The sequence below is a fragment of the Periophthalmus magnuspinnatus genome, chromosome 15, assembly GCF_009829125.3.
Source record: "Periophthalmus magnuspinnatus isolate fPerMag1 chromosome 15, fPerMag1.2.pri, whole genome shotgun sequence".
Classification (NCBI taxonomy): Eukaryota; Metazoa; Chordata; class Actinopteri; order Gobiiformes; family Gobiidae; genus Periophthalmus; species Periophthalmus magnuspinnatus.
Window position 1 is genome coordinate 17,599,904 of NC_047140.1, and position 24,239 is coordinate 17,624,142.

General features: G+C 38.3%; 1 protein-coding gene across 2 annotated transcripts in view; it reads right to left on the reverse strand.

The window, feature by feature from the left end:
• Positions 1 to 23,832, reverse strand: part of LOC117382438 (inositol polyphosphate-5-phosphatase A) — a 228,377-nt gene extending 204,545 nt beyond the window's left edge. Inside the window, exon 1 of one of the 2 annotated variants that reach the window (XM_033979617.2) lies at positions 23,307 to 23,832. In XM_033979617.2, the coding sequence (XP_033835508.1) occupies positions 23,307 to 23,384 (78 nt within the window). In that variant the 5' untranslated portion in view covers positions 23,385 to 23,832. The remainder of the gene's footprint in view (positions 1 to 23,306) is intronic. The other variant, XM_033979618.2, reaches the window with a different exon arrangement.
• Between the last annotated feature and the right edge of the window lie 407 nt (positions 23,833 to 24,239).

A 24,239-nucleotide genomic window follows, 5' to 3' on the forward strand; every position in this document is an offset into this window, starting at 1 on the left:
GAGATGATCGGTCTGGTTTTGAAGAGGTCAAGCTAAACAAGCGTCATAATCTGTGTAGTTTTGTGGTTTTGACTTCCATGTTACGAGATTATGAAATATTGCTAAGAAAAACTACATTTTTTTGCAGTTTGACACTAGAATATGTAACACTAGTCTTTATTAGTCTTTATTCATCCACTCAGTGATGGTAAGCCTCTATTGGACTCACACACACACACACACACCCCCACACACACACACACACACCCCCACACACACACACACACACACACACACACACATTCACATTAGTCAAGGTGGGTGAAGTGTCTTGTCTAAGGACACAGTGACAAAACTTGGTCCCTGCAGGAATTAATCCTCTAACCTTGGGATTGGTGGTTAAATGCTCTAACCATTGTGCTACTTGGAGACCGCAAGTGGTGCCCCTCCCATCACTAAAGTTAAACAGTGCAGGTTTAAAGGTCCTATATTACACAAAAGTGAGTCTTGTGATCTTTAAGGCAGTTGTATGGATATTTATTGTTAAAAACGGGTTTTATGTTTGTTTGGGTTTTTTTGTTTGTTTTTTATTGGGAATTATTGGTTATTTTTTGTCAGTACGATAAGACTCATTACAGATGCAAACCAAGTACTGCTGTTTATTTATTGCAATTCTTGGCATTTATCAATATCATACATTTCAGATTTTGTGGTTTAAATCTGCTCTCGGGTTATTGCGTCAGTGGCATAAATTAGTTTCAATATTATCATTAATCATCTGTATTTACTTAAGCAATATATCGAACTTCAAAGTTTGTTATTGTGACAGGCCTATATGGCATTAAATATTCTATGACGAGAAGCAGGTGAGGCCAAGTTACAGGTCAGATCTGTGGGGAGTCAAGCATGCTTACAGTAAAATGCATGGTTTTCTATGCATTTTAAAGCAATAAAAAATAAATAAATACAAGACAGATAGCTTTAATGGCATACTCTGCAACATTACAGGCAAATCTTTAAATATTATGAGCGTGGATTATCAGCAGACTTGTGTGTTTTGATGCCGCCGTGTCATGCGGTGCACAGGTCTATATCCTGCTGTAGTGCGAGGAGTGGGAGGACTAATGAAGGGTAATTAACACTGAGCCTCAGTCACCACAGGAGTAACACAGAGACTGCATTTGCATCTTAGACACAAACAAGACCTGCTCCAGATGCACCTGTCAAGTTTAGACTTTGAGATTATAATTATTTGATACATGCTCAAATCATAGTGTCTTCTACAGTTTAGTTGTCAAGACACTTTTAAATGTTATGCTGCTTATACCAAAGTGCACATGGAAACTAGGGCTGGGGGATCTGACCAAAAATAAATAAATAAATAAATACTTTTTTTTCCTCCTATACTGATCACAATGTTGGATTCAATTTGATTTTGTTAAAAAAATAAAAAATAAAATCTGTACAATTTTCATAAACAAAACACTTATTGCCATGTTAAAGAAAGAAAGTCTGGACTCTGCTTCAAACCACATGATTTTACTAACAGAGGATTGGCTATACAACTTTTAATTCAAAATTCAAAATTATATGAACAGTCTTAATGCAAACTATGTGTTCAAATGAAACTTTAGCTACTGCCCACAGTGGAAAGTAGTGGAGAAAGGGGGAGCAGGGCATCCAGCATAACCACCTGTGTTACTTTTTGAAAATCCTGAAGATCATTGGTTGATTTTGCTGAAAAATGATAAGGTTATAAATGTGCTAATTACAAATATAAACTTGTTTGGTTTAGACTTACAATATCATCGCCTATTAAAAACATGTCCCTTATATTATAGAAGACTTCATTCATCAAATACATGCGACTATACAGCATAACTCTATCATTTCCAACTCTTAGGTCTAAAATAATTGTAAAGCCTTGTCATAAACGCAATTTTGGAGTGCATATATTAGTTCAGAAAATATTCAAACTACAAACTACATTATTGAAACTCATATCACTGATCAAATATCTAATCTATATATAATCTTTAAAATATAAACACGGAAATGAAAAACAGCAGCTACTGAAAGTGAAATAGACAGATGCAGTCGAATGAATCAATAATTAGTTCACAATAAAAGGCTGGATGCTCTTATTACACAAACATTCATCAAAACAATTCCAGTGAAGCAAAAATAATGTTGAGAAGTCACATTACCTCATACAGAATTACAAGGAAAGGTGTGATCAGTACCAGCCTGTGGTAAGGACTTAGCCGGGCCCGCTTGTTTCGGGCCATTGAGATAAAACAACAATGGGCTTTACGAGGAAATCTCCAACAGCAGTAGCTCCTGTACAGACAAAAAGACCTAATCTTTTTCATCAAAGAGCGAGTTAAATAAACAGGGTCCTACTAGGAATGTGAGGAAGAGGAGGAAGCACAGAGAGATGGGAGGTCAGAACAACACCAAGGAATTATTAACACATTTATACATTTATCTTGGTGGATGGAGTTTAATCTTTACATAGTACAGCTTTAAAGTCTGTAGTTGCAAAGATAAGGTTGCCCAATTTGAAGAAAAAACAAACCGTCTTTTACCAGATTAACTTTAATTGTAATTCTGATGTTAACTGTTTGAGTACTGTTGTACTGTCCTAATGTTTACTTGACTAACAGACATAACCCAAATCTATAGAGAAGTAAATAAAGAATAGTCAAATTAGGTTTGCTTGAAGTTTGTAAAAGGTGTGGTGTTCTTTTGTCAAGATATGTTCACAATGAAATTAAAATTATCTACGGTAATTGTTTGAGGAAACATATGACATTTCTCCTCATCTGTGTAATCTAAGGCTGCAGCTATCGATTATTTACTTTGATTAATTGTGTAATCTATTCATTTTTAACCTGCTGTAAAATATCCTTAAAAGCATATTATTAGTTGTTGTTCTTTTTTGTGTTATGGTTTATAGTTGAAACAAATAAGTACCGGTAGGTTTTTTTTCTGAAATAACACATTTATTCTTAATTGCACAAAAAACAAAAATATTTCATTTCTATTATAGACAGATCAGATCAAAATGTCCCTAGAATATTTATAACCAATTTACTGTACAGAATGTACACAGGCCACATTAAATGTCAACTACAGTTACAGTTTCTATTAATTTATTTCATAGAAAATAAAGTTTTATGACTTATCACTTCACCAAAGATAAAAGTTAACATGTGTTTTTCCTGCCGTGCTGTACTTTGAGCTCATTGAGTCATTTTGCAGTGCTAGGGCCGTGTGCCGTTTGCTTTAGGCTCTGGGTCTTCACCTCTTCTCACGATTTTTGATGAGATCGGTCTGGCAGCCCTACGAGGTTTGGAGTTAAAATGCCATATAAAATGGCAATACCCTGCTTTGTTGCACGCTATGGAAAATATAAATTGTTTTGGTTGCCTGGTGGAAATATCTCCAGCACAGAGAGTTTATTCCTAGACCTACTTTCTGGGTTAATTTGGTGCATTGGGTCACTCCTGCCATGCACCACATGGGAACATTCTCCATTACTTTATTTTTGGAGGACAACCCAAATTTCAGAAATACCTCCCCCTCTGTTGCTTGTTCCAGTCTTGTGCAAATGACTTCCAACAACCGTTCATTTGGGACATTCCTCTAAACTGCACCTGTCTACGGAAACCTCTGAGGTTCAAATGAGATACAGTTGGTTAAAAGGGTCAAGGCGGGTTGGGCCATAAATAAACTATAGATATTTTAAGCTTGAGACCACTGGTCAAACTATTAAAAGGCCCTATATCATGTAAAAAAAAAAACCTCACAAGAGCTTTAAGCCATGTTACCTCCTCAAAAACATACTCAGGGTTGTGTCTGTGTCTGTCTACATGTTCAAAGCTCAAAATGCTCTGTTCTACCTTGTGATGTCATGTAGTGGTAGTTTTCAAGTTCACAGCTACTTTTTACCTTTAGTTCAGTAGAGATCGGCAATTCCAGGGCTGAAATGATCCAAATGACTCTAGTGAATATCTATGGAGTTTAAAAACACATTGGAGCATTTCCTGTATTACCACATGACATCACAAGGTAGAGCAGAGTTGGTGTAAATGAGCAGGATTTGTGTGTCAGACCTTAACCTTGAAATTCATTTTTTAAAAGATAAAACCGACCAATCCAAGGAAAAACGTTTTTTCTAATATGGCCCAGCCCTATCTGACTCTTGCCAAAACGTGACAGCACATCTCTGTGGAACAAGCTCCCCATGTGAGTGACAGTGATCATGATGGAGTTGACACCAGTTCAACGCCAGAAAAACATTTGGTGCAGCATTTTGTCATCATCTCATCTTTGATCTGGGCTCATGCATTTGCTAAAACAGGTCATACATGTCGGGGCAGGGGGAGTCTCTCTGCTCTGGGAATTTCACTGTGAACAAAACTTTAAGGAAGAGTTTAACACAGTTCTACAGTAAGATTTTACAGAGGCTCAGAGGAGAGTGAAGCGAGACGAGAGAGGGGGAGACAGGGAGATGGAGAGACTGAGAAAGAAAGAGAGGTAGAGAAGAGAGGAGATAGAGAGAGAGGGTAGAGATAGAGCTAGAGTGAGAGAAACAGAGGGGGGAGAGATATAGAGACAAGAGGGAGGACAGAGACATAGAGAATAGAGAAGAGAGAGAGACGGAGAGGAGAGGAGAAGGAGAAGAGAGAGAGAGGGAGAGAGGTATTAAGAGAAAAAAAAGATTCAGAGAGAGAGACACACAGAGAGCCAGAGAGAAAGAGAAGAGAAAGAGACAGAGAAAGAAGAGAAAGAAACAGGAGAGTGACAGAGAAAGGAGAGGAGCGATAGATCAAGAGGACAGAAACAGAAAGAAAGACACAAGGAGAGACAGAGACAAACAGAGAGAGAGCGAGAGAGACAGAAAGAGAGAAACACACAGTGAGAGAGTAAGACAGAAGAGAAAGAGAGAGAGGAGAGAAACAGAAAGAAAGAAAGACACAAACAGAGACATAGAGAGACAAAGAGACAGAGAGAGACACACACAGACAAAGAAACACACAGAGAGAGAAGAGAAAGAGAGACAGAGAGAGAAAGAAACAGAGAGAGAGAGACAGAGAGAGACACCGCATATGTCACACAGAATACATCTGGTATGCACATATTATTAGTACTAATTCAGTACACAAAAGACCATGTTTCCCTAAGTAGATATTGTATTATTATTGCTAGTTAAACACTACCACAGATTGAGTGGGCTATATATGGGTGAGGTGTCTTGCTCAGAGGAACAATGGTAGCAGCTATAAAGTCCAAATTCACATTCATAACACAAAACCATTGGTACTATGCTTTTTCCAACTAACAGAATACTGGCACGATGTACAAAACTTCATTGAGAAAAAAACATTTACGAGAGAGACACCATCTAAACGAACTATACCAATATCAAAGTACCAGACTTGATGAAAAATACTTGTCAGTCTATCTCTTTAAGAACATTCCCGTCATGACATCCAAGCATTTTAATTGGGAAACCCTATATTTAGCTTTCCTCTATTCAACCATGTTACGTCATCTTCCATAGAAAGCCTACGCTACAACAATAAATACCAGCCTGATTGTTCAGTGATGGCTTATTTTCATAGGTAATGTCAACATATCTGGCAAATTCTCTATGGTCTAGTCCCCATAATAACTTCAACACTTCTGCTAGCTTAACTTTAGCTTCCCAGCACAATCCGTTCCTGGGACTTGATGACCTGACTTGGCAAAAAACACAATCCCCATGGAAACGAGATGCAATCAGGAGGAAGTCGGATGCTGCAAGGTGAATAATTCATGTGAGATTATGAGGGGATAGAAGAGGGGCTCAGTAATAAGAGGTAAAGTGTGAGTGAATCACAAGTATTAATTGGACCTTAGAGACAGACTGAACAATCCTATTATTAAAACATTAATAATCTAATGTATCTAAAGTCCACATTTTAAACTCTTCCAGAAGAATTGACAAAAAGACTGAAATATGAACTGACACTCTCATACAGGAATCACATTTCAGAGCACGGTTGTACAGATATAAATTACAGGGTTAGCAGTTCTTATGGAGAAAAAGTCATATTCTGCTACTTCAAAGACTGCAGCCTTTGCCATTTGCTAGTTGTGTCCATACAAATTCTGATCACAATTAATCTTGCAGCCCTACAAAACACACTGGGTTTAATCTCAGCTGTAATCTTTAGTGCACATTTAAATGGCACAGGCAGGTCAGACGCTGCTAATTGCTTTATAAAAATTGCATAAAAAAGTGTGAAGAAAAGAAAAAGAGAAAAGATTTGACTAGGAAATCCCATTGCAACATCTGTGCAAATTCTGTTCCAATCAAATCGTTAATAATCAGTCTAGGTCTTTTTAATCCACAATCTTCAGACAGTAAAAGCATGGCGTTTGGAGTAGAGTCCAAAATTTGGAGAACTAAAGTTGACTATTTTTGTGTTAGCCTCTCTTGTTAGTTAGATGAATAATGAAAAGCAATTTCATTTAGTTTTATAATGAAAGGTGTTAATAGAAACATTCAAAGCAAGGAAATAATAATATTTAGCCCAGCCCAACTTGTATTTGAATTCCAGTTCACGTGTTTTTCTTTTATTACTATAATTACTAAATAACCTACTACATTGGCTGAAATGCATCTAGCCTCACTCACATCATAACCATTGGCATTTCTAAGGTTACTTTCAAATGTAAAATCCCAGTGGTGGTTTGCTAACACCAAAGCAGAGATTACTCAAGGCAGCCACAAACCACAAGTCCAAGGCCACCCCAAATACAGGGATTTCAGCCCAGCGCAAAACATGCAGAGTGGAGAAAATCCAAATTATGAGGCATTATAAAGCACCAATGAACATGGATTAGACTTTGGAATGTTGTAGAGAATTTTGGGGCGTAGTCAGGGGTCAGAGGAGGTCTATTTAGGGGACCATCATCTCTGCTTTGCAGCCAAATTTGAAGCAGCTGGGATGAGAATCAGCTCCTTCAAATCCAAGCTCATGGTTCTTGACCGGAAAAAAGTGGCTTGCCCTCTGCAGGTCGGCAAGCTACCTTGCCACTCAATCTACTGATCAATCTACGTTCTTACCCTCAACTATGGTCATGAGCGTTGGCTAATGACTAAAAGGACAAGAGCTCTCTCAGAGATAGGGTGAAGAGTTCAGTCACACGGGAGGAGCGTGGAGTAGAGCTGCTGCTGAGGTGACTTGGGCATCTGTTCCAGATGCCTCGTGGAGGTCTCCCTGGGGAGGTGTTCTGGGCATGTCCCACTGAGAGGAGGCCCCGGGGAAGATCCAGGACACGCTGGAGGAACTATGTCTCTCAGCTGGCTTGGGAATGGCTTAGGATCCCACTGGAGGAGCTGAACGAAGTGTCTCGGGTGAGGGAAGTTTAGGAGTCCTTGCTTAGACTGCTCCGCAATTTGACTAGTTCTAACAGGAAAACCATGCAATGAAGGTGCTGCATCTGGTCTTAAAAACAGAACTAGGTAATTTTGCTAGGTAACAATTACCATGCTAACAGTGCACTTCCTGATACCCAGACGATAAAATCCTTTAGTACAAAGTTTGCTCAAAATACCTGGGAAAAAATGTGGTACAGGCCCTTTAACACCTATTGTAGCTTTTCACTCCTCAAATAAACCTTAAGCAAACTTAGTATGAGTTGTGTTGATTTGAGTACTCCAGTTTTAAATGATCCAAGTAGCCATTCATAGCTCTGAAAATAAACGCTTATATAAAATTAATGGGACAGTATTTATTTACTGATAAAATGCCTAAAATGGGATAATAAGGTTCATATTTTGCTGGGAGCAGTGCCAGGTGACTTGCTGATTTTTCCGACCTCTTTCCCTCATAAATCCAGAGTTATGGCAGGACGGAGGAGGGCAGCGCTGGAGAGGAACCAAAATAGCATCATCTGATCTCCGTTTGATAAAACTTTTCCACTGCCTCTGCACAAGAAAAAGAGATCCTGTAAAAGCAGAGTCAAAAAGAAAGACTTATCCAATCCATCAGGCCTGCAAGATTAATCGCATTTTGAATTAACTCAATTACCAAAAGTCAATTTTGGATATTTTTACCAAATCGCTCAGTCCAAACATCCATTGCTACATAAACCTTTTTACGACCACAATTTGGACTGAAATGCGTCTAGCTCTGTGTAAAAAGTATATTTAAATGGAACTAAACTAAAACTTAAAACCTGAATTGACCAAGGACAGCTGACTGATTTGCATATATACAAAATTAAATATCTTGTATGTTTAAAAGGGAAAGAAATGCTAGCCCTGTAGTTTTGACCTCTCTACAAACATGTTTTGAAATGCCTGTGATTCTTGTATTGCTTAAGCAGTTCATATTTCAACCGTCTCTCAAATGTTAATGCTCCTGAATATGCTTAAAATGTGCACCTTAACATAAGCCTGACTTCAAAACATCTACTGCAAATCTAATCACAATACTCACCACAAAATGTCCTATTCTATATTATTCCTACATCATCCGGTTCGAGTTTGAGTCGATCTTTGTCACGTGTCTGGTATCATATGATTGAAACCTGAATTGCGAGACAGCAGTAAACACAGACAGGAGCTGATGCCAAAGTTATAAACGCCACACTACATCATTCAGTTTGGGAATCCACAACCGCCCCCATGTGATCAGGCTAAATATAGAGCGACCCAGGTCCTCAAGGTCCATTACTGTAACATCTTCACATGTTTACACGAAAATACAGTTTTAACAGCGCTACAAAACCAAAACAAGATATACCCTGAAGAGCGTCAAAACACTCACGGGCTGTAAATAGTTTTCATGTTTTGGTGATGGAAATCAAGTATGTAGTAGTAGGGAGTAGTAGGTAGTAGTAGGTAGTAGGGATGGGACGATATTAAATTTTAGACTCACGATTATCGTGGCCAAAATAATCGTGATTAACGATGTTATCGCGATAATTATTAACCTGTTAACGTTCCGACGGCCCGGGCCTACTTTACAACTTTACAGCAATGTACATACACTTCTGCGTCACCCGCACAAACAATCTACACATCAAATGAAAGCTGCGGCGCTCGTCTTTCTGGATATGCAAACCATTTTCACCTGCAACCACCACAGTGCTGACAGGAAAGGCGTTTTTACAGAAAAGTCACAAAGTGTGAATCTGGACTTCACTTACCATTGAGCGCTCTGGTTCTGTCAAACGTCAACATATTCACACAAAGTTGGTCTCTTTTGTTCCGTAAAGGTCCAGAGAATATAATCCAGTCAAGAAATTATGTCCACAAAATAAGACCCTCCATGTCCAATCTGCTGCAGGAAAGTGAAATCTGTGAAGTGCTTGTTGCGCCGGAAGTGACGCAAGTGCCCGTTGACGAACACTTAATTTTTTTAATTAAGGCACTTTGGTGAATTGGGAACTGAGCAGAAATGTGTGCATAATGGCGCATTTTACGCACTGTTGTTTTGCGTTTTAAACATGACGAAACGGACAAACCAAAGGGAGTACGTGATCGAGGACACTGTGGATGTTTGTTAAACTAGAGACATCTCTGACCCGGAGCGGTTCATGGCAAAGAGTAAAGTGGACTCAGGAGTAAAGGACCTTATTTTTTGATGGATTGGATGCTGTTCTCGATCGGTAAGCGTGGTTTATTCTGCTATTGACTTTATTGTAGGTAAAATATACCGTTAATAATCGTTATCATTGCTTCTGTGCACATAGTGCGCATTCGGACCATGCGCTCTGACACATTTGTGTTCAGCTGTATGAATTAGACTTAATTTGTCTATTGTTTAAAAGGTGTTGTTTTATTCTGCAGTTTGCATTATTGTAGGTAAAAATCTAAGATATACACACATTAGCGTCTCATCTGTGCGCACGGGTGAGGCGCACTGGTACGTGCCTGTGGAGAGTTACAGATCAGACTTTGTTTATTGTTGATATCTGACAGAATATAGTTCAGACAGAGATAAACACAGAAGCTACAAGTGTCATTGCTATGTCAGAGTGAGCAAACACCAGAACTAACATCTAAACGTTGTATTGGAAATGGAAACATGAGGCAGTGTGGTGCCGTACGGGCGATTATAATCGTGTGCGATGATCGCGATTATTAAAAAATGCCACGAACGCTTAATTGCGGACCTTTTTTATTGCAATTAACGATATTAGCGTATATCGTCCCATCCCTAGTAGGTAGTAGTAGGGAGTAATAGGGAGTAGCAGGGAGTAGTAGGTAGTAGTATGTAGTAAGTAGTTGTACCATGTAGTAGTATGTAGTAGTATGCAGTAGTATGCAGAAGTAGTAGTAAACAGTAGTAGTACTAGTAGTAGTAGTAGTAGGCAGTGGTAGTAGTAGCAGGCAGTAGTAGTAGTAGTAGTAGTAGTAGGCAGTAGTAGTAGTAGTAGAGGCAATAGTAGAAGTAGGCAGCAGTAGTATTAGGCAGTAGTAGTAGCAGTAGTATCTAATAGTATGTAGTAGTAGTATGTAGTGGTCTGTAGTAGCATGTAATAGTATGTAGTGGTCTGTAGTAGTATGTAGTAGTAGTAGTAGTAGTAGTAGTATGTAGTCTTCAGATCCTACAGTATGATGGGATTTTTTTCTCTCCATCAATGAAAAGGGTTAAGGGTGGGATATATTGGCAAAAAGCAATATCTGTAATTATTGCAGTATCTCAATAACAATATTCAGACAATATTTTAAAGACGAGGCTATGGAGTATTAACTGACAACAGATAAAATACTTAGCTCATAATGTTACCTTTTTGAAAATGTTATATTCGCCGAAAACAATGTACTAATGTCTTATAAGTATACTTTTTAACACTCTTGAGTCTCCCCTCCCTTCGCTCTTCGCACTAAGTCACTCCCAGCATGCATCCTGCTCGTGAAACTACTGCACATCGCATCAGGTTTGTCAAGTTGTCGTGAGAGCATGGCTGGCGTAGGCTTGCGGGCTGAACACTGCGTAGAATCTTACAGCTAAGCGTAAGGAAGGTTCAAATATGGACCGAGAGAGACCTCTAAAATACTTAAATATGCAGATCACGTCTAAAACCTCATCAGGCATGTTTTTGATGAGGGAACAACGTTATAACATGGTAAACGCTAAAGGTTTACAGAGGTTAAAGTAGCACAAAACATGAATAGACAATACAATTTCATGTTAATCGAATTTATTCTCAATTATGCTGCAAACCACATGCTTTCCATGCCACAAAATTGACTGTATACCTCTCAGCTCAAATAAAAAACACCAAGTCGATAATTAAAAGATTAGATCTCAGTTTGATTAAAATCAGCTCCATTTGATGTGATTGGGATAATGTGAGACAACCCATTTAATTCAAGGCCTATGATATAAAAAAAACTAATTTATAAACATAAACGGTATATATAAATGGACATAGCTAACGCGCTAGCCGGCATGTTCCAAATGGGAAGTGGTCATGGGCGCGCTTCCAGTTCCATCGACTCTGGCTCCAATTCACTTTACATTGAAAGATTGTCACCCCTCTCTCTGTAACTGCTGCAGTGAGCCTCAGTTTAGTCTTAAAATGTTCGTATTAACCCGCTCTACATGATCCTGGTGTTTTTATTTTGCCATTTTGTTCGTGATTCAAGATATAACGTGACTCCCGCTAGCGTTAGCAACAGATTTGATTGACAGCGTTGCTAAGGCGTTACCTTCAGCAGCCTCGCTCTGGATTGGCTCTTAGGTTGCTATGATACTTGCGGTCAAAATTCACCCCTATAACTACTAGCCTCAATGAGCTTAGTCCACTTCTTTATACAGTCTATGTTTATACCTAACATTTTGTTGCTGCTAGAAGAAAACAACACAACAATTGGATCACTCTTTTCACCTAAACTCAACCAAGCGGACGAACGCACACAACACAAAAATCCCTAAAAATCTAACTGAAAAACTTAAAAAAAACAAAAAAACAATTAGGTTAGTTAATGAGCAACTAGTTCAACCTGTAGTACAAATCCTATGGGCTCTTGTTGGCTGTGCACAGTTGGAGCAGGCATTTTTTCCCTCTGCTCTATCTTTAGTTTGAGGAAATATATCACCTCAGTGGAGTCCTGTCTGAGCTAATGAGCTGTCACAGAATGGGACTCCACACAGGGGCCCGTGGAATACATGCAGAGCAATGCCATAAGGGTCTATGTATAAGAGTGGGTTGCATCGCAGCATATGGTGATCCTGGCAAGAGTCTAGAATGAAAATTAGACTGGCTGTAATTAGACGAGAGCGCTGCCAATGGGATGCTGGGCGAACTGGAAGAGTATATTTTTGGAATCTCTTGATAATGATAATCAGAATTGCCCTTTTTGGAATATTACACAGGGTAGTTTCTGTTGTGTTTCTACTTTATCCACTCTGCATTTTTAATATAGGCAATAGACTCGATATACCAATTTAGCATATGGTCAAAACAACAATATAGTATCCCCCGCATCTTCATAGCAGTGGGTTGTAAGTGATCTTGGCGAGTGTCTATACTGAAAATTACAGCAGTTGTAATTCGATGAGACAGCTGCCAATAACGGGTGGGCGAAATTGAAAAGTATATTTTTGGAGTCCCTCGATAACAATCAGATATTTTTACAATCCAACAAAAATGTGCTAAAATTGTGCCTTGGTTGAGGTTCAAGAATGGCACGAATGTTTGGAATATTACACGGCCAGCTAGTCTTGGTTGTTTTCATGTTTTATCAACTGTACTTTCTTAATATAGTTAATAGACTTGAACGATATTCTAGATATTTTGCATATTGTCAAAACAACAATTTTGTGGGTTACATCACAGCATATGGGGTTCTTGGCCAGTGTTAGTGGTTGTTATAAAATGAGGTAGCTGCCAATAATGGGTGGGCAAAAATGGCTAAAAATATGCTTAACTTGTGTTGTAGATGTCTTGGTTGAGCTACTACTTCGGTTGTTTTTATGTCAGTTTTCTTAATATAGACAGTTGTTTTGACGATATGCAAATTTAGAATATCAATTATTTTGGTTGCATTGCAGTATATAGTGATGTTAAAGGGTCTATAATGAAAATTAGAGTAGTTGTAATCAGATCTGCCAATAATGGGCGCGTGAAATTGACAAAAAAGTTACATCTTATCATATTATCTTAGGTATGTAAATTTTATGTCTCCAGATATTTTTGCAATCCTACAGAAATTTGACAAAATAGGCCTGTAGAGTTGTGGATTCAGGTTCAAGTATTGCACAAAATTTGAATGGACTTTAAAATTAAACCCAAAGTGCAGAGAAGTAACTTGATATTTTGAATATTACACAGCTAATGTTGGTTGTTTTTAAATCTGCTCAGCTTTTTGATTGTTTTCTTACAGGACAATATATCTGATTGCCAAAACTATTTCCCTAGACTGTAAAAAGACCCACCTCTTCATTGGATTGTTGCTCGATAGCGTATGGTTGTCTCTTGGTGAGTGTTTCTAATCAGAGTGTAAGTGGTTGTGATCAGATGGGTCTGTTGCCAGTGACTGCTGCTGCTGCTTGTAGGAAGGTCTGGAGCAGAGTTAAAGTCAAACGAGAGAGGAGCGCCAGAGAGAATGAGAGCATGGGACAGTGGGAAAAGGGGATCCTCCAGTGAGACAGAGAGGTGCCCAAGTCCAACAGCTGGAGAAATATAAATGACTGTTTTTTCTTTTGTTTCTTAGGTTACATTCACACCTCGCACAATCACATCAAAACTTGGAACTAAACCTGGACTAGGACTAACCCATGTTTACTCCAAGTGTAAACACACCCCAGTTACTCAAGTTTGCACCAATATTTTCTTTTTCATTCTTTTTGAGTCTTGAGTTTTTTAGTTGAGTCTAACTAAAGTTTATGTTTTGCTATAGTGTGCCATATTTTTTAAAGTAAGATGATAGTATTAAATTTCATGAATAAAATTTAATAATTGAGATTAAACTGAGTCGGGATTAAAAGGAATTTAGGCTAACTACTTATGCCAAGCTAATAGAGCCAAACCTAAATTTTCCAATCAGTTGAAGATTTACAATTTATTATTCCAACACTAAATATATAGCTTGTCTGTTTATATCGGCTATCAGCACCTCTGAAGTGCTCTTATCATATTAGTCCAAAAAATCGGTTGGACTCTAATTCATAGCTGGAAATTAAATAAACAGTGACACAAAACACCATTTCATGTTGGTTTTCATCGAGAGAGTCCTCCCAAATGGAGTGGACAGATCTCACATCACACCAGGCTCTGTTTCCACTGGACCAGGCCTCAGTGGAACAGTTTACTGTTTGTTTGGCTTTGAGCTTTGAACAACTGCACGAAATCCAGCCCGTAAACAGCAGATTGTGGGGAGTTTATGAATCCAAGCTAGACAGAGAGAGAGAGTGTTTGGATGGTGGGGGGAAAATAGGAAAAAACAAGACCAAAATATCATCTATAAACACACTATTCCGTGCACTTGAACTAACTCAACACCAGGACTGCAGGATACATCCCAGTCCAACACAATCAAAACGAAATTGCAATTTAGTTTTTTTGGTTGTGTTTATTGCACTAAAAAACTGAAAAAGCATGTGACCTTTCTCTTTTTCACAATAGCAAAATAAAAAACACCAGGATCATGAAGAGCGGGTTAATACAAATATTTTAAGACCAAAATGATGAGCCTGAAAGCAGCAGTTACAGAGAGAAGGGCGACAGATTTCTAATATAAAGTGAATTGGAGCCAGAGTCGCTGGAGCCGAAAGGGCAGCCCACGATCACTTTCTGTATGGAACGCGGGGGCTAGCAGATTAGCTATGTCCATTTATATATACAGTCTATACTCGTGATATAGTTTATTATGCAAACAACAAAATACTTTCAAAGTTTTATGTATAGACTCTGCTCACACTCTTGTTAAGAAGTCCAAAAACTGACTTGTGATTTTTGTATTAGTTTAGCACTTTTCATTTCATTCTTCTTCAAATATTAGAGCTGCTGGATGCGTTTACAATTTGCAACGTGAAAACAATCTTGATTTGAAAGCATCATTTGCAAATCAAATCTGAGCCACAAAATCTGTCTCAGGTTGACTATTACAGAACGTAATTCCATAAACATTTACTTTTTGGGGAAACAAAACATTTAAAAACCCACAATCAAGTTAAATTAGGATAGTAAAATTGGATCCATGGAACAATGCCGACATGTGCCTTAGTAATCTGGCTTTTCCTCAATAGGCAAATTTAGTCCAGGGAGGAGCGCAACCACAAACAAATGCCCCAATAGCATCCTCCAAGCATCAGAAAACAAAGGGAATAGAAATGACCAGATTAACATGCAAAATATATAGTAAAATACAGCCTTTTCACAATCTATTCCATATTCTGACTGCGTCTACTGTTAACCATTAATCTGGATCCGGTGGGAGTAAAGGGTATTTCCAGTGTCTTCGGATGGGAACGGATGATCAAATTTGCAAAGCCTTGGGAAAACTGCAGGCTTTAATATCTGCTGTATTTTCCTCCCACAGTCTCCCGCTGTGAAGTCGCAAAGAAGAAATACCACTTTCCAACACATACACTCTTACACTGAGCAAACTGGTAGGTAATGTACGCATTTGACAGTTTTGGTTAGTACTTTGGCTCACCGGTACAGCATGTGCACACAAAGCGGACGTTGCGGTTCGATCCCAGCTCCAGCCAAAGCTTGCTGCTGTTGTGTCTTTGAGCTCGACGCTTCACACACTTTGCCGATGTGTGAATATGTAAACAGAGATTGCAAAAGCTAAGCAGGGTTGGGGTCTGGTTAGTACAAGGATGGGACGCCGATGGGAATATCAGGTGCAACGATGGAGCAGCATTGGGTCTAGCGCAAACTGTTGACGTGTCCTTAGGCAAGACACTTCACCCACATTGTCTAGTATGAATGTAGTGTGCGTGAGTGTTAGTGGCGATCGGAGAGGCAAAAAAAACGCAGATTGCCAGTCTTGCGTTGCTTTTTTTCAGTCTATCCCAGGACAGCTATGATAGTAAAGTAGTAATAATGGCTTCCCCTCACCAAAAAGTAACTGAATGAGTACTGCAATGCAATGAGTGTCCAAAAAGTGCACTAGAAAATGTCTTTCTCACTGAAGCGCTTAGGATGCCTAGAAACAAGCTATACAAACAAAATCCATGGCATTAGAAAAACATCATAAAACCACCTCCCAACAAAACATTCAATCACATACTTAAATAAACAGATCAGCTAACGCATACGTGACCTGAACTGTTGTATGAAACATAATTAGTTGGCAGATGTCCAGTATAATAACAAAATAAACTGGTCCATATTGACACTGGCATCACATCTGATTAAGGAACAATAATGGTAAATCCTCTCACGCTAAAATTAGACATTTACAAAGCCCACATTCATTCATACAACAGAGCGCTCTATAGATAGCCTCATAAGGAGCAGAACACCCACTTTCACTCGGAGAAGACTTCTTTTGGCTCAGTTTGTTAGACGTCTGAGAGCTGCTATTTATAACTTTACTCCACGAGACGAGGGACACTTCATGTTTTTAGTGACGCTGGGAGGGGAGAGACAAGGAGAGCATTGTATATAGCACTGAAACAAATGCAAACTGTTTGGTTTAGATGAAGGAGGAAACGGCTGTTCACTTTTACTTGCGATATATTTTTCATCTTATTCATTTATTTGTTCATTTGAGCAACTAATGGCAAATGGTCACAATTTTATATAGCGCTTTTCCACCTTCAAGGCACTCAAAGCAGTTTACGTCAAGGAACCACTCACCCATTCACACACACATTCATACACCAGTGTGCACAGACATTGGGGGCAAGTTAGGTTAAGTGTCATGCCCAACGACACAATGGCAGGAGTCATCTGTGGGAGCTGGAATCGCACCGCTCAACCAGTGATGTTTATGTCGAGAGGAGGGAGCAGTTTTGTGTCAATTTTAATGGGCACAATTAGCAAATCAAAGTTCGTCAGTTCATATTTTTATCTATTTGTCAATTCTTTTGGATGCGTTTAAAATGTGATCTTTGAACAGAATCCCATTATTAAAACGTAAATCACAAATCTAATCGCAGTGCTCATCAGATAAATTGCAATTAGACATTTTTTCCCAAATTGTTTTGCCCTACTCTTAATTATTTCATTGCCATCTTATAACTATTACACTTATTTCTGAGTGCTTTGTGATGAGTAATTTCCCTGATGGACCAATAAAAGTTCAAGTTGTTGTTTCACTTTAATATAGATGTGTCTTGCCCAGGGACACAACAACTACAGACAAGATTTGAACTTGTGATCTTCTGGTTGGAGGGTGAATGCTTACAGACACCACCACACCAACATCTCGTATGAACTTTATACTGCAGAGAACACGGAAAATCGGAAGCCCCAAGGTTTATATCATATTCACAACTGCATGAGCCACTTGTCCTTGCCTCTCAGAATTCCTTTGGCAGATCTCTAGTATTTATTTACATAAATTATTTTTTTGGGCACAGCAGAAGGAGAAGTAAAGCAGAACCACCCTGCACAGCTAAGCTAACATGCTTCTATTTCAAAACAGCACTGTTTCAGATGCTTTCTTCTAGGTTTCAGATCAATAATCATTTTTTAATTCGATGTAGAAAGTGGTCAGTGCCTTTATTGTCCCACAAACCCAAATATACTTGAGAAAAAAATAATGTAATGTGTAATCCTAGTTAGGGCTGTCACGATAACAAATTTTGATGTACAATGTATTGCTGAAGTAAATGTAGACGATAAACGATAAAACTGAAACCAAACCATAAAGCAGAATGATTCACCAAAAAAAAAAAAAAAAAAAAAAAAAAAAAAAAGAGTTCTAAATGCTACACTGTTGTTGATCTGTACAAATGAACACCAGAATGCAACACTTAATTAGTTTGTGTAATTTTAGTTCATAATTCAACATTCTACAGCTCAGATCTTATCATACTGCAGAAAAAAATAACCAAAAACTTCCCAGTACTACAAAAAAAAAAGTACCCACTATAAATATTGACCCCCAAAAATTATCATTTTATTTATAACATACTGATGATAAGTCAATAGAGTAATTATTGTGACAGTTATAACAAAGTTGGTTAAAGATAGTGATGCATCGATTCATTTTTTCTGTTCCGATACCGATGTCAATACTTCGGCTTTAAGTATCTAACACCTGACATTAAGCAATACTAGTGCAGAGAGTGAAAATATAATTGATTCTCTTTAAACACAAACAGCATATGGTGAAAATTCATTCAATTGTTTTTTTGTAATCTTTCTTTATCATTTAAAGTAATTACAACAGTTTTGTATCATCCTAGTTAAAGCTACGATCATTTAGACAGTTCAAAGTAAATGATTTTTCGTAAAGGTGTAAATCACGTCAATCATAATTTCTATTTATTCTATTTTAATGACACCAACGTTAATTATTTTGTTGTGTGAACTGTAATTTGACCTGCTCTACCGACATATTTAATTACACCTATCACAAACAATCTATTGCCACACGGCACAACTCCAAGCCTACGGTTGTAAAAGTATGTGTAGTTATAACGTGCGAGGAATCTGCAGACACTTGTCGGAGCTGGACACACCCTCTTCACACAGGGCTCTGTACTTACGAGCAAACAGGTGCCTTATCTACAAGACTGGCCCAGTATGACTACGAAGAGCTGGTGTTAAATATGACTCATTCGGTAGATTTCTTAAGCAGCCAACATGAAGACTGTAGCTCAATCTAGGTGCAGTATTTTCCCAAGTAGTACTTCTATATCAAAACAACCACTCCTCATTTGAACAGCTGTGGTAAATCAAGACGCAAAACATTCCAGGAAATGTCCAAATCAGTCCCACTATTGTGATCTTTCTTCAGGACCTGTTAAAATGAGTGTTAAGACTACTGTTAGTATCGATTCGTCTATAAATTTCTCTTCTATCTTCGATGTCCTAGGTGTGACAGACCGGTGGTGGTAGCGAGGACACTGGCAAAAATTGGCAGTCGGGCTGAATGATTTAGGAAATATATCTAATTATGACTTTTAACAAGGATTAAGAAAGCGCTTAGATTTGCGATTTATGTTTTTCTAATGGGATTATGTTCAAAGTTCACATTTTAGTCAAAGGTCAAGCAGTTTACCATCCCATTGAATTTATTACACGTGCCTCAGTTTCAGGCTGTCCTCAAGCTTCTCTGCTTCTCTCACTGTCAAACCCCATGTCCTCTAGTACATCCATAAATCTCATCTTTGGTCTCCAGATTCCCGATAGTTCTAATCTGAGCATCCTTCCCATGTACTCGCGATCCCTCCTCCACATGTCCAGACCATATGAGTCTGCCCCACCTGTAAACGATCTTTATAGTCCTCCTTTTTATCTCAAACACATGAAACTTCACTATCACCTGTCATACATCATGCTTCTGCTCTTTAACTTTACGGCGTCAGTGCATTTGTTTGCACCAGGTGGATCTCTTTCTATGGGAACATAATTATAGTCACTTTCCCGTGAAGAAGAGAAAAGCTGCAGCTACTTAAAGCTGCAGTATGTAACTTTTAGTAAAAAAAAAAAAATACCAATACAAAAGTAAGTGATGTGTGTGTGTTTTGTTTTTTTGTTTGTGTTTACTGCACTGAAAAAACTTACAAAAATACTCATCCTTACTGCAGATGAGTTTGCATTTCCAAAAACCTGACTCTTAAGGGCCTCCTCCTGCTCGTTTCCATGGAAATGTTGTTCCTTTGGCTATAATATTCCACAGTATTGCATAAAACATATATATATATATATATATATATATATATATCATGGAGAATGTTCTGAAGTATGGCTTGAAGTTTCTGTTTCCCTGTAATCATGCAGGTGATGTACCACCTCCAGAAAGTTCCACACTGCACATTTAATTAAACTTTTGTAAATGAGTGAATTTTGTATTTTCTCCCATGCAGTACACAGTAAAAGGCAACAGTGCTTTGAATCAAAATCAGAGCATTGAACACCGTCTGCATTTAAAATAGAAGTATTGCAAACCCAAAATCAAGACCCATATATGTTACACTATGATGCTTTAGGATGGGAGCAGATGCATGTGAAAAATGCATGTGACTTACAAGTGATATGCCAAAGAGCAAGCTAAAATCAACTGTTTAAATGTTTTGCAGATTTTGAAGATACATATATATATATATAGCACTACAACAGTGTTCCAAAAGGCACGCCAAAAACTCAAAGCTTAAAGGGAACATATAGCACTATTTTCTGATCTAAGTTATAATGTTGTTTCCTCATCACAAACATACCTGAAGTTGTGAGAAAACAGCAAGCCTCTTACAAAGGAAATTAAGCATTGGTCTTTGAGCAAAATTAGGCAGTAAAGGAAACCACAACTTCACCACCAAATCAGACTTGGGCAATATCTGTTCTGCATTTTTGTTCTATTTAAAAATTATGAAATTGAGAACATATTCAGAGAAACTGGGTTTAAATTGTTTCGTTTTTGCTTCATAGTTCAATAGCTTTACCTCTACTATATCCTATTACCTATATACTTTACTATTCTTGTGGTACAACTCCAGGGAATCCACTCCAATTTAAGCGAGCTATAAATATGAAGTAAAATTAACTTCACCACTTGCATTAATAACAGATGTCTCCATGGGCAACAAGTGTGTCAATTGTAACACTAGGTTATACTATGCAAAACTTAAAATGTATTGTATAACTACTTTCCTGGAAAATAACAGTATACCAAATGTGTTTAGCACCCATTTGTCAACTTAAAGGACCCATATTATGCTATTTGACTTTTCTGACCTTTGCTATAATGTTGTTTCCTCATCACAAACATACCTAGAGTTGAGTTTTGTTTCATTCATACGCAAATTTAGTTTTTCTCTCAAATGGAAAACAGTTTGTTCCACCTTGTGATGTCTGTGGTGATACAGGAAGTGCTCCACTGTGTTTTTAAAGTCCATACACCTTCACTAGAATCATTTGAAAATTTCAGCCCTGGAAATTTAAGTCTCTACAGAACAACAGGGAAAAGGAGCAGTTTACTTGAAAATGACCACAGCATGACATCACAAGGTGTAACACAGCATTTTGAGCTTTGGAGTTGAAGACAGAATAATAATAAAACATACGTGAATGAAACAAAACACAACTCTAGGTATGTTTTTGAGGAGCTAGCAACACGACTTAAAGCTCACAAGAGTCAATTTTGTGTAATATAGAACATTTAACCACAAAAAAATTAAATGACATAATTATGACGCGCATGCCTAAAAAACGCATTGCTTCTTTGAATTTTACCCAGTTCACAGTTTCCATATTTTAACAAAACCACACACTTTCCCATAACAGTAAATATAATCTTTGAAGTGTTCGAGAAAGCTAACGTACAGAAAAGGGTTGACCAACTAATATAATGACACTAGATAGTAACTCTTTCATATAAATTACACCAACTTATATCCAAAATGAAAACAGTTATCTACATTATGTACACATTTGACCCGACGCATCTTTGAAGACTTGACTCTAGGTTAATGCAAGTTCAATGGTGCAGATTTGAACGGTAATCCCTTTCAATCAAAGATATTATCCAGCTGCAGCCAGGTCAAAAGTCACTGCTAATCACGCAGTACAAGGACAAAGTGAAACTAAATCATGTCTGGATTATAATTTCAACGTGATAGCTCGGAGTAAGGTCAAGTCACGAATTACGACTCCTAGGTGTAAAATTAGAAAAACAGCTTTCGGGATGGGGAGTTTACATATATTTTTTCACAATTTCATTATAAAGCAGAATTGTAATGTTACGTTATCTGTCATAATTATTCATTCAACCTAAAAAGGGATTTCTTCGTTGCTATGGACGCATTATCAATCGGGTTGTATTATTTTGCATGAGGCTGCCGATCTTGTCAGCAAATAAGTTCTATACGGACTACAAAGTGGGCGGGGCGGAATAAGATCAATAGGCATTTATTTTAAGCAAGCGGGTAATTTGTCATAATCAAGTACCAGTTTAAAGATACAGTATGTTACTTTCTGGAGGTGGCACTTCATCTGCATAGAAACTTAAAACAATCATCTGGAACATTTTCCAAGTAGACAGATACATTTTATGCCATACTGTGAAAGATTATAGCCGTAGGAACAACATTTCCATGGAAAGGAAATTAAAGGTGCCAAAATTCTTGTAATTTGAGCTGCAGGTTGAATAAGTGACTTCTATGGCTAATTATTGATTAATTCTGGTCTTGTTTAATCGCGGCTTATGGCTTTTAATGATACAGTCTATGTAAAAATGGTTTACTGTGATTATCTTACATTATTGTTATTGAGTCAGTTGGATGAAGTAGTTTCATTATTATCGTTTATCACAATATCTCTTTGGCAAAACATATCTTGCTTCAAATGTTGTTATTGTGACAGGCCTAATAATAACAGAAAGAAATAGCATATGTAATAACAAAACCAAAACAGAAAGAAATTAATGCCACTCAAATGCCGACCGAGTGTACCAGTAAAACCATTACGAAATACCATAAACCTGTGAATCATGTTATCTTTACAGTTACATTACAGGCTACATTGGTCCATGTGCACAGACTGCAGTTATAAAGGGGGCGTGTGCTGGACACCTGTTGTAGCAAGTGACAGAAAGATCAGTTGCCTTAAATAACACAAATTATGTTCATTTTTGTAAACATATATGGCTATCAGGCTATGCTCAAGTCTAGCACCACAAGCTCATTATACTAATATATATTGATAGAGCAAAGATTCCACTTTCAAAGTAAGGTATGGTCAAAGATAAGCAACTGTGGCTCCTCTTTGTCTCTTAAGATTTCAATTCAATGTCATTATACTTCTCATACCCAAACCATCACAATCACACGCTTGTTGCTATCCTTGAGTTAAAGTTTCATAGTTTCATTAGTATTCAACTAGTTTGTTCTTTCATTGATGGGTGTACAATCAATGGACGAATGTAATCACCCGAGGACGCATGCGTTTCCAATAGACAAGCCGCACACCAGACCTCTTTTTACGCACTGTACTTTTTCTATGGCAACTCCTTTACATGAGTCTATGTCACTACAGGAGATGATATTGGGTCTAAAACATTCATTTTGGCACAGGAGTCGTGACCAGGCAGGCTCTCCAACACAGCTTAGAGGTTTGAATACGAGACGAAAAACGTGGTCGCTGTGCGTAAACACGAAACAGACCAAATTTATCAATGGGGTTGCACTTACATCTTCAAATAAGGATCCAACGTTGGCTGTCACAAGCAGTATCCCTGTACCTTGCGCCGTTGTCAGCTTTCCTGCCATGATTCTCTCGCAGGTTGTTGGTTGGAAAAAGGAGTAGAGAGATATGAATACAAGCGATGAACGTCTGGGGAGGAATTGGCGGATTAAAACGCGGTGAACTGACAACTCAAGCCGGGGTTGAGGCGGCTTGGCTGGGGCATATTTTGTCAGCAGTAGCCGTGCATCTACCAGGAGTTGCTTAGCAGTGGTGAGAGGAGAAGGAGAAGGAGACGAGGCGACACACTGCAAGCTTTTCTGGGGAGCTACTTTAGCGCGTAAAAAGCCATCGTTTCTGGGATGGAAAAGTTGGTGTTTAATCCACGGACGACCCCACGGAGCTCTTGGTCATCTCAGCCACGCGTGTTGTTCCCCAAATTCCGTGCAGTGTTAAAAGTCTCCCTCCTAAAACAGGACTCGCCAGCCAGGAGCATTGCCTTGACTGTTTGCAGAGGATAGGCTGGCTGACGTCACCGCGCCAATGGAAACGCGGCGCTTTCTTAAAGTCATAGCGCACGGGGACGCACGGCAGATACGCCCCCCAGAGGATACACGCTGCGCCCATTATCGGACAGGACGGGACAGGGGGCACAGAGGAAGGAGGAGATGGATGGAGAAGTATTGATTTAGTAATGATTAATTATTAAAGAAGTGATTACATATTTAAGATAATAGCGGGGGCTCGCGAGGGATAAACAATCAATCAATCCAAGGCATTTAGAGCTTTAAGGTTTAAATATCTGTTTGTTTTGGTTTAATATTTTATGCTACATATAATTATAATACATTGTTTTTCACATTTTCAACATCGTCTAATGCAAGAACCATATATGCTATTGAGGCTATGCTATTGTAACTACAGTAGGTTCAGTTTGCAAG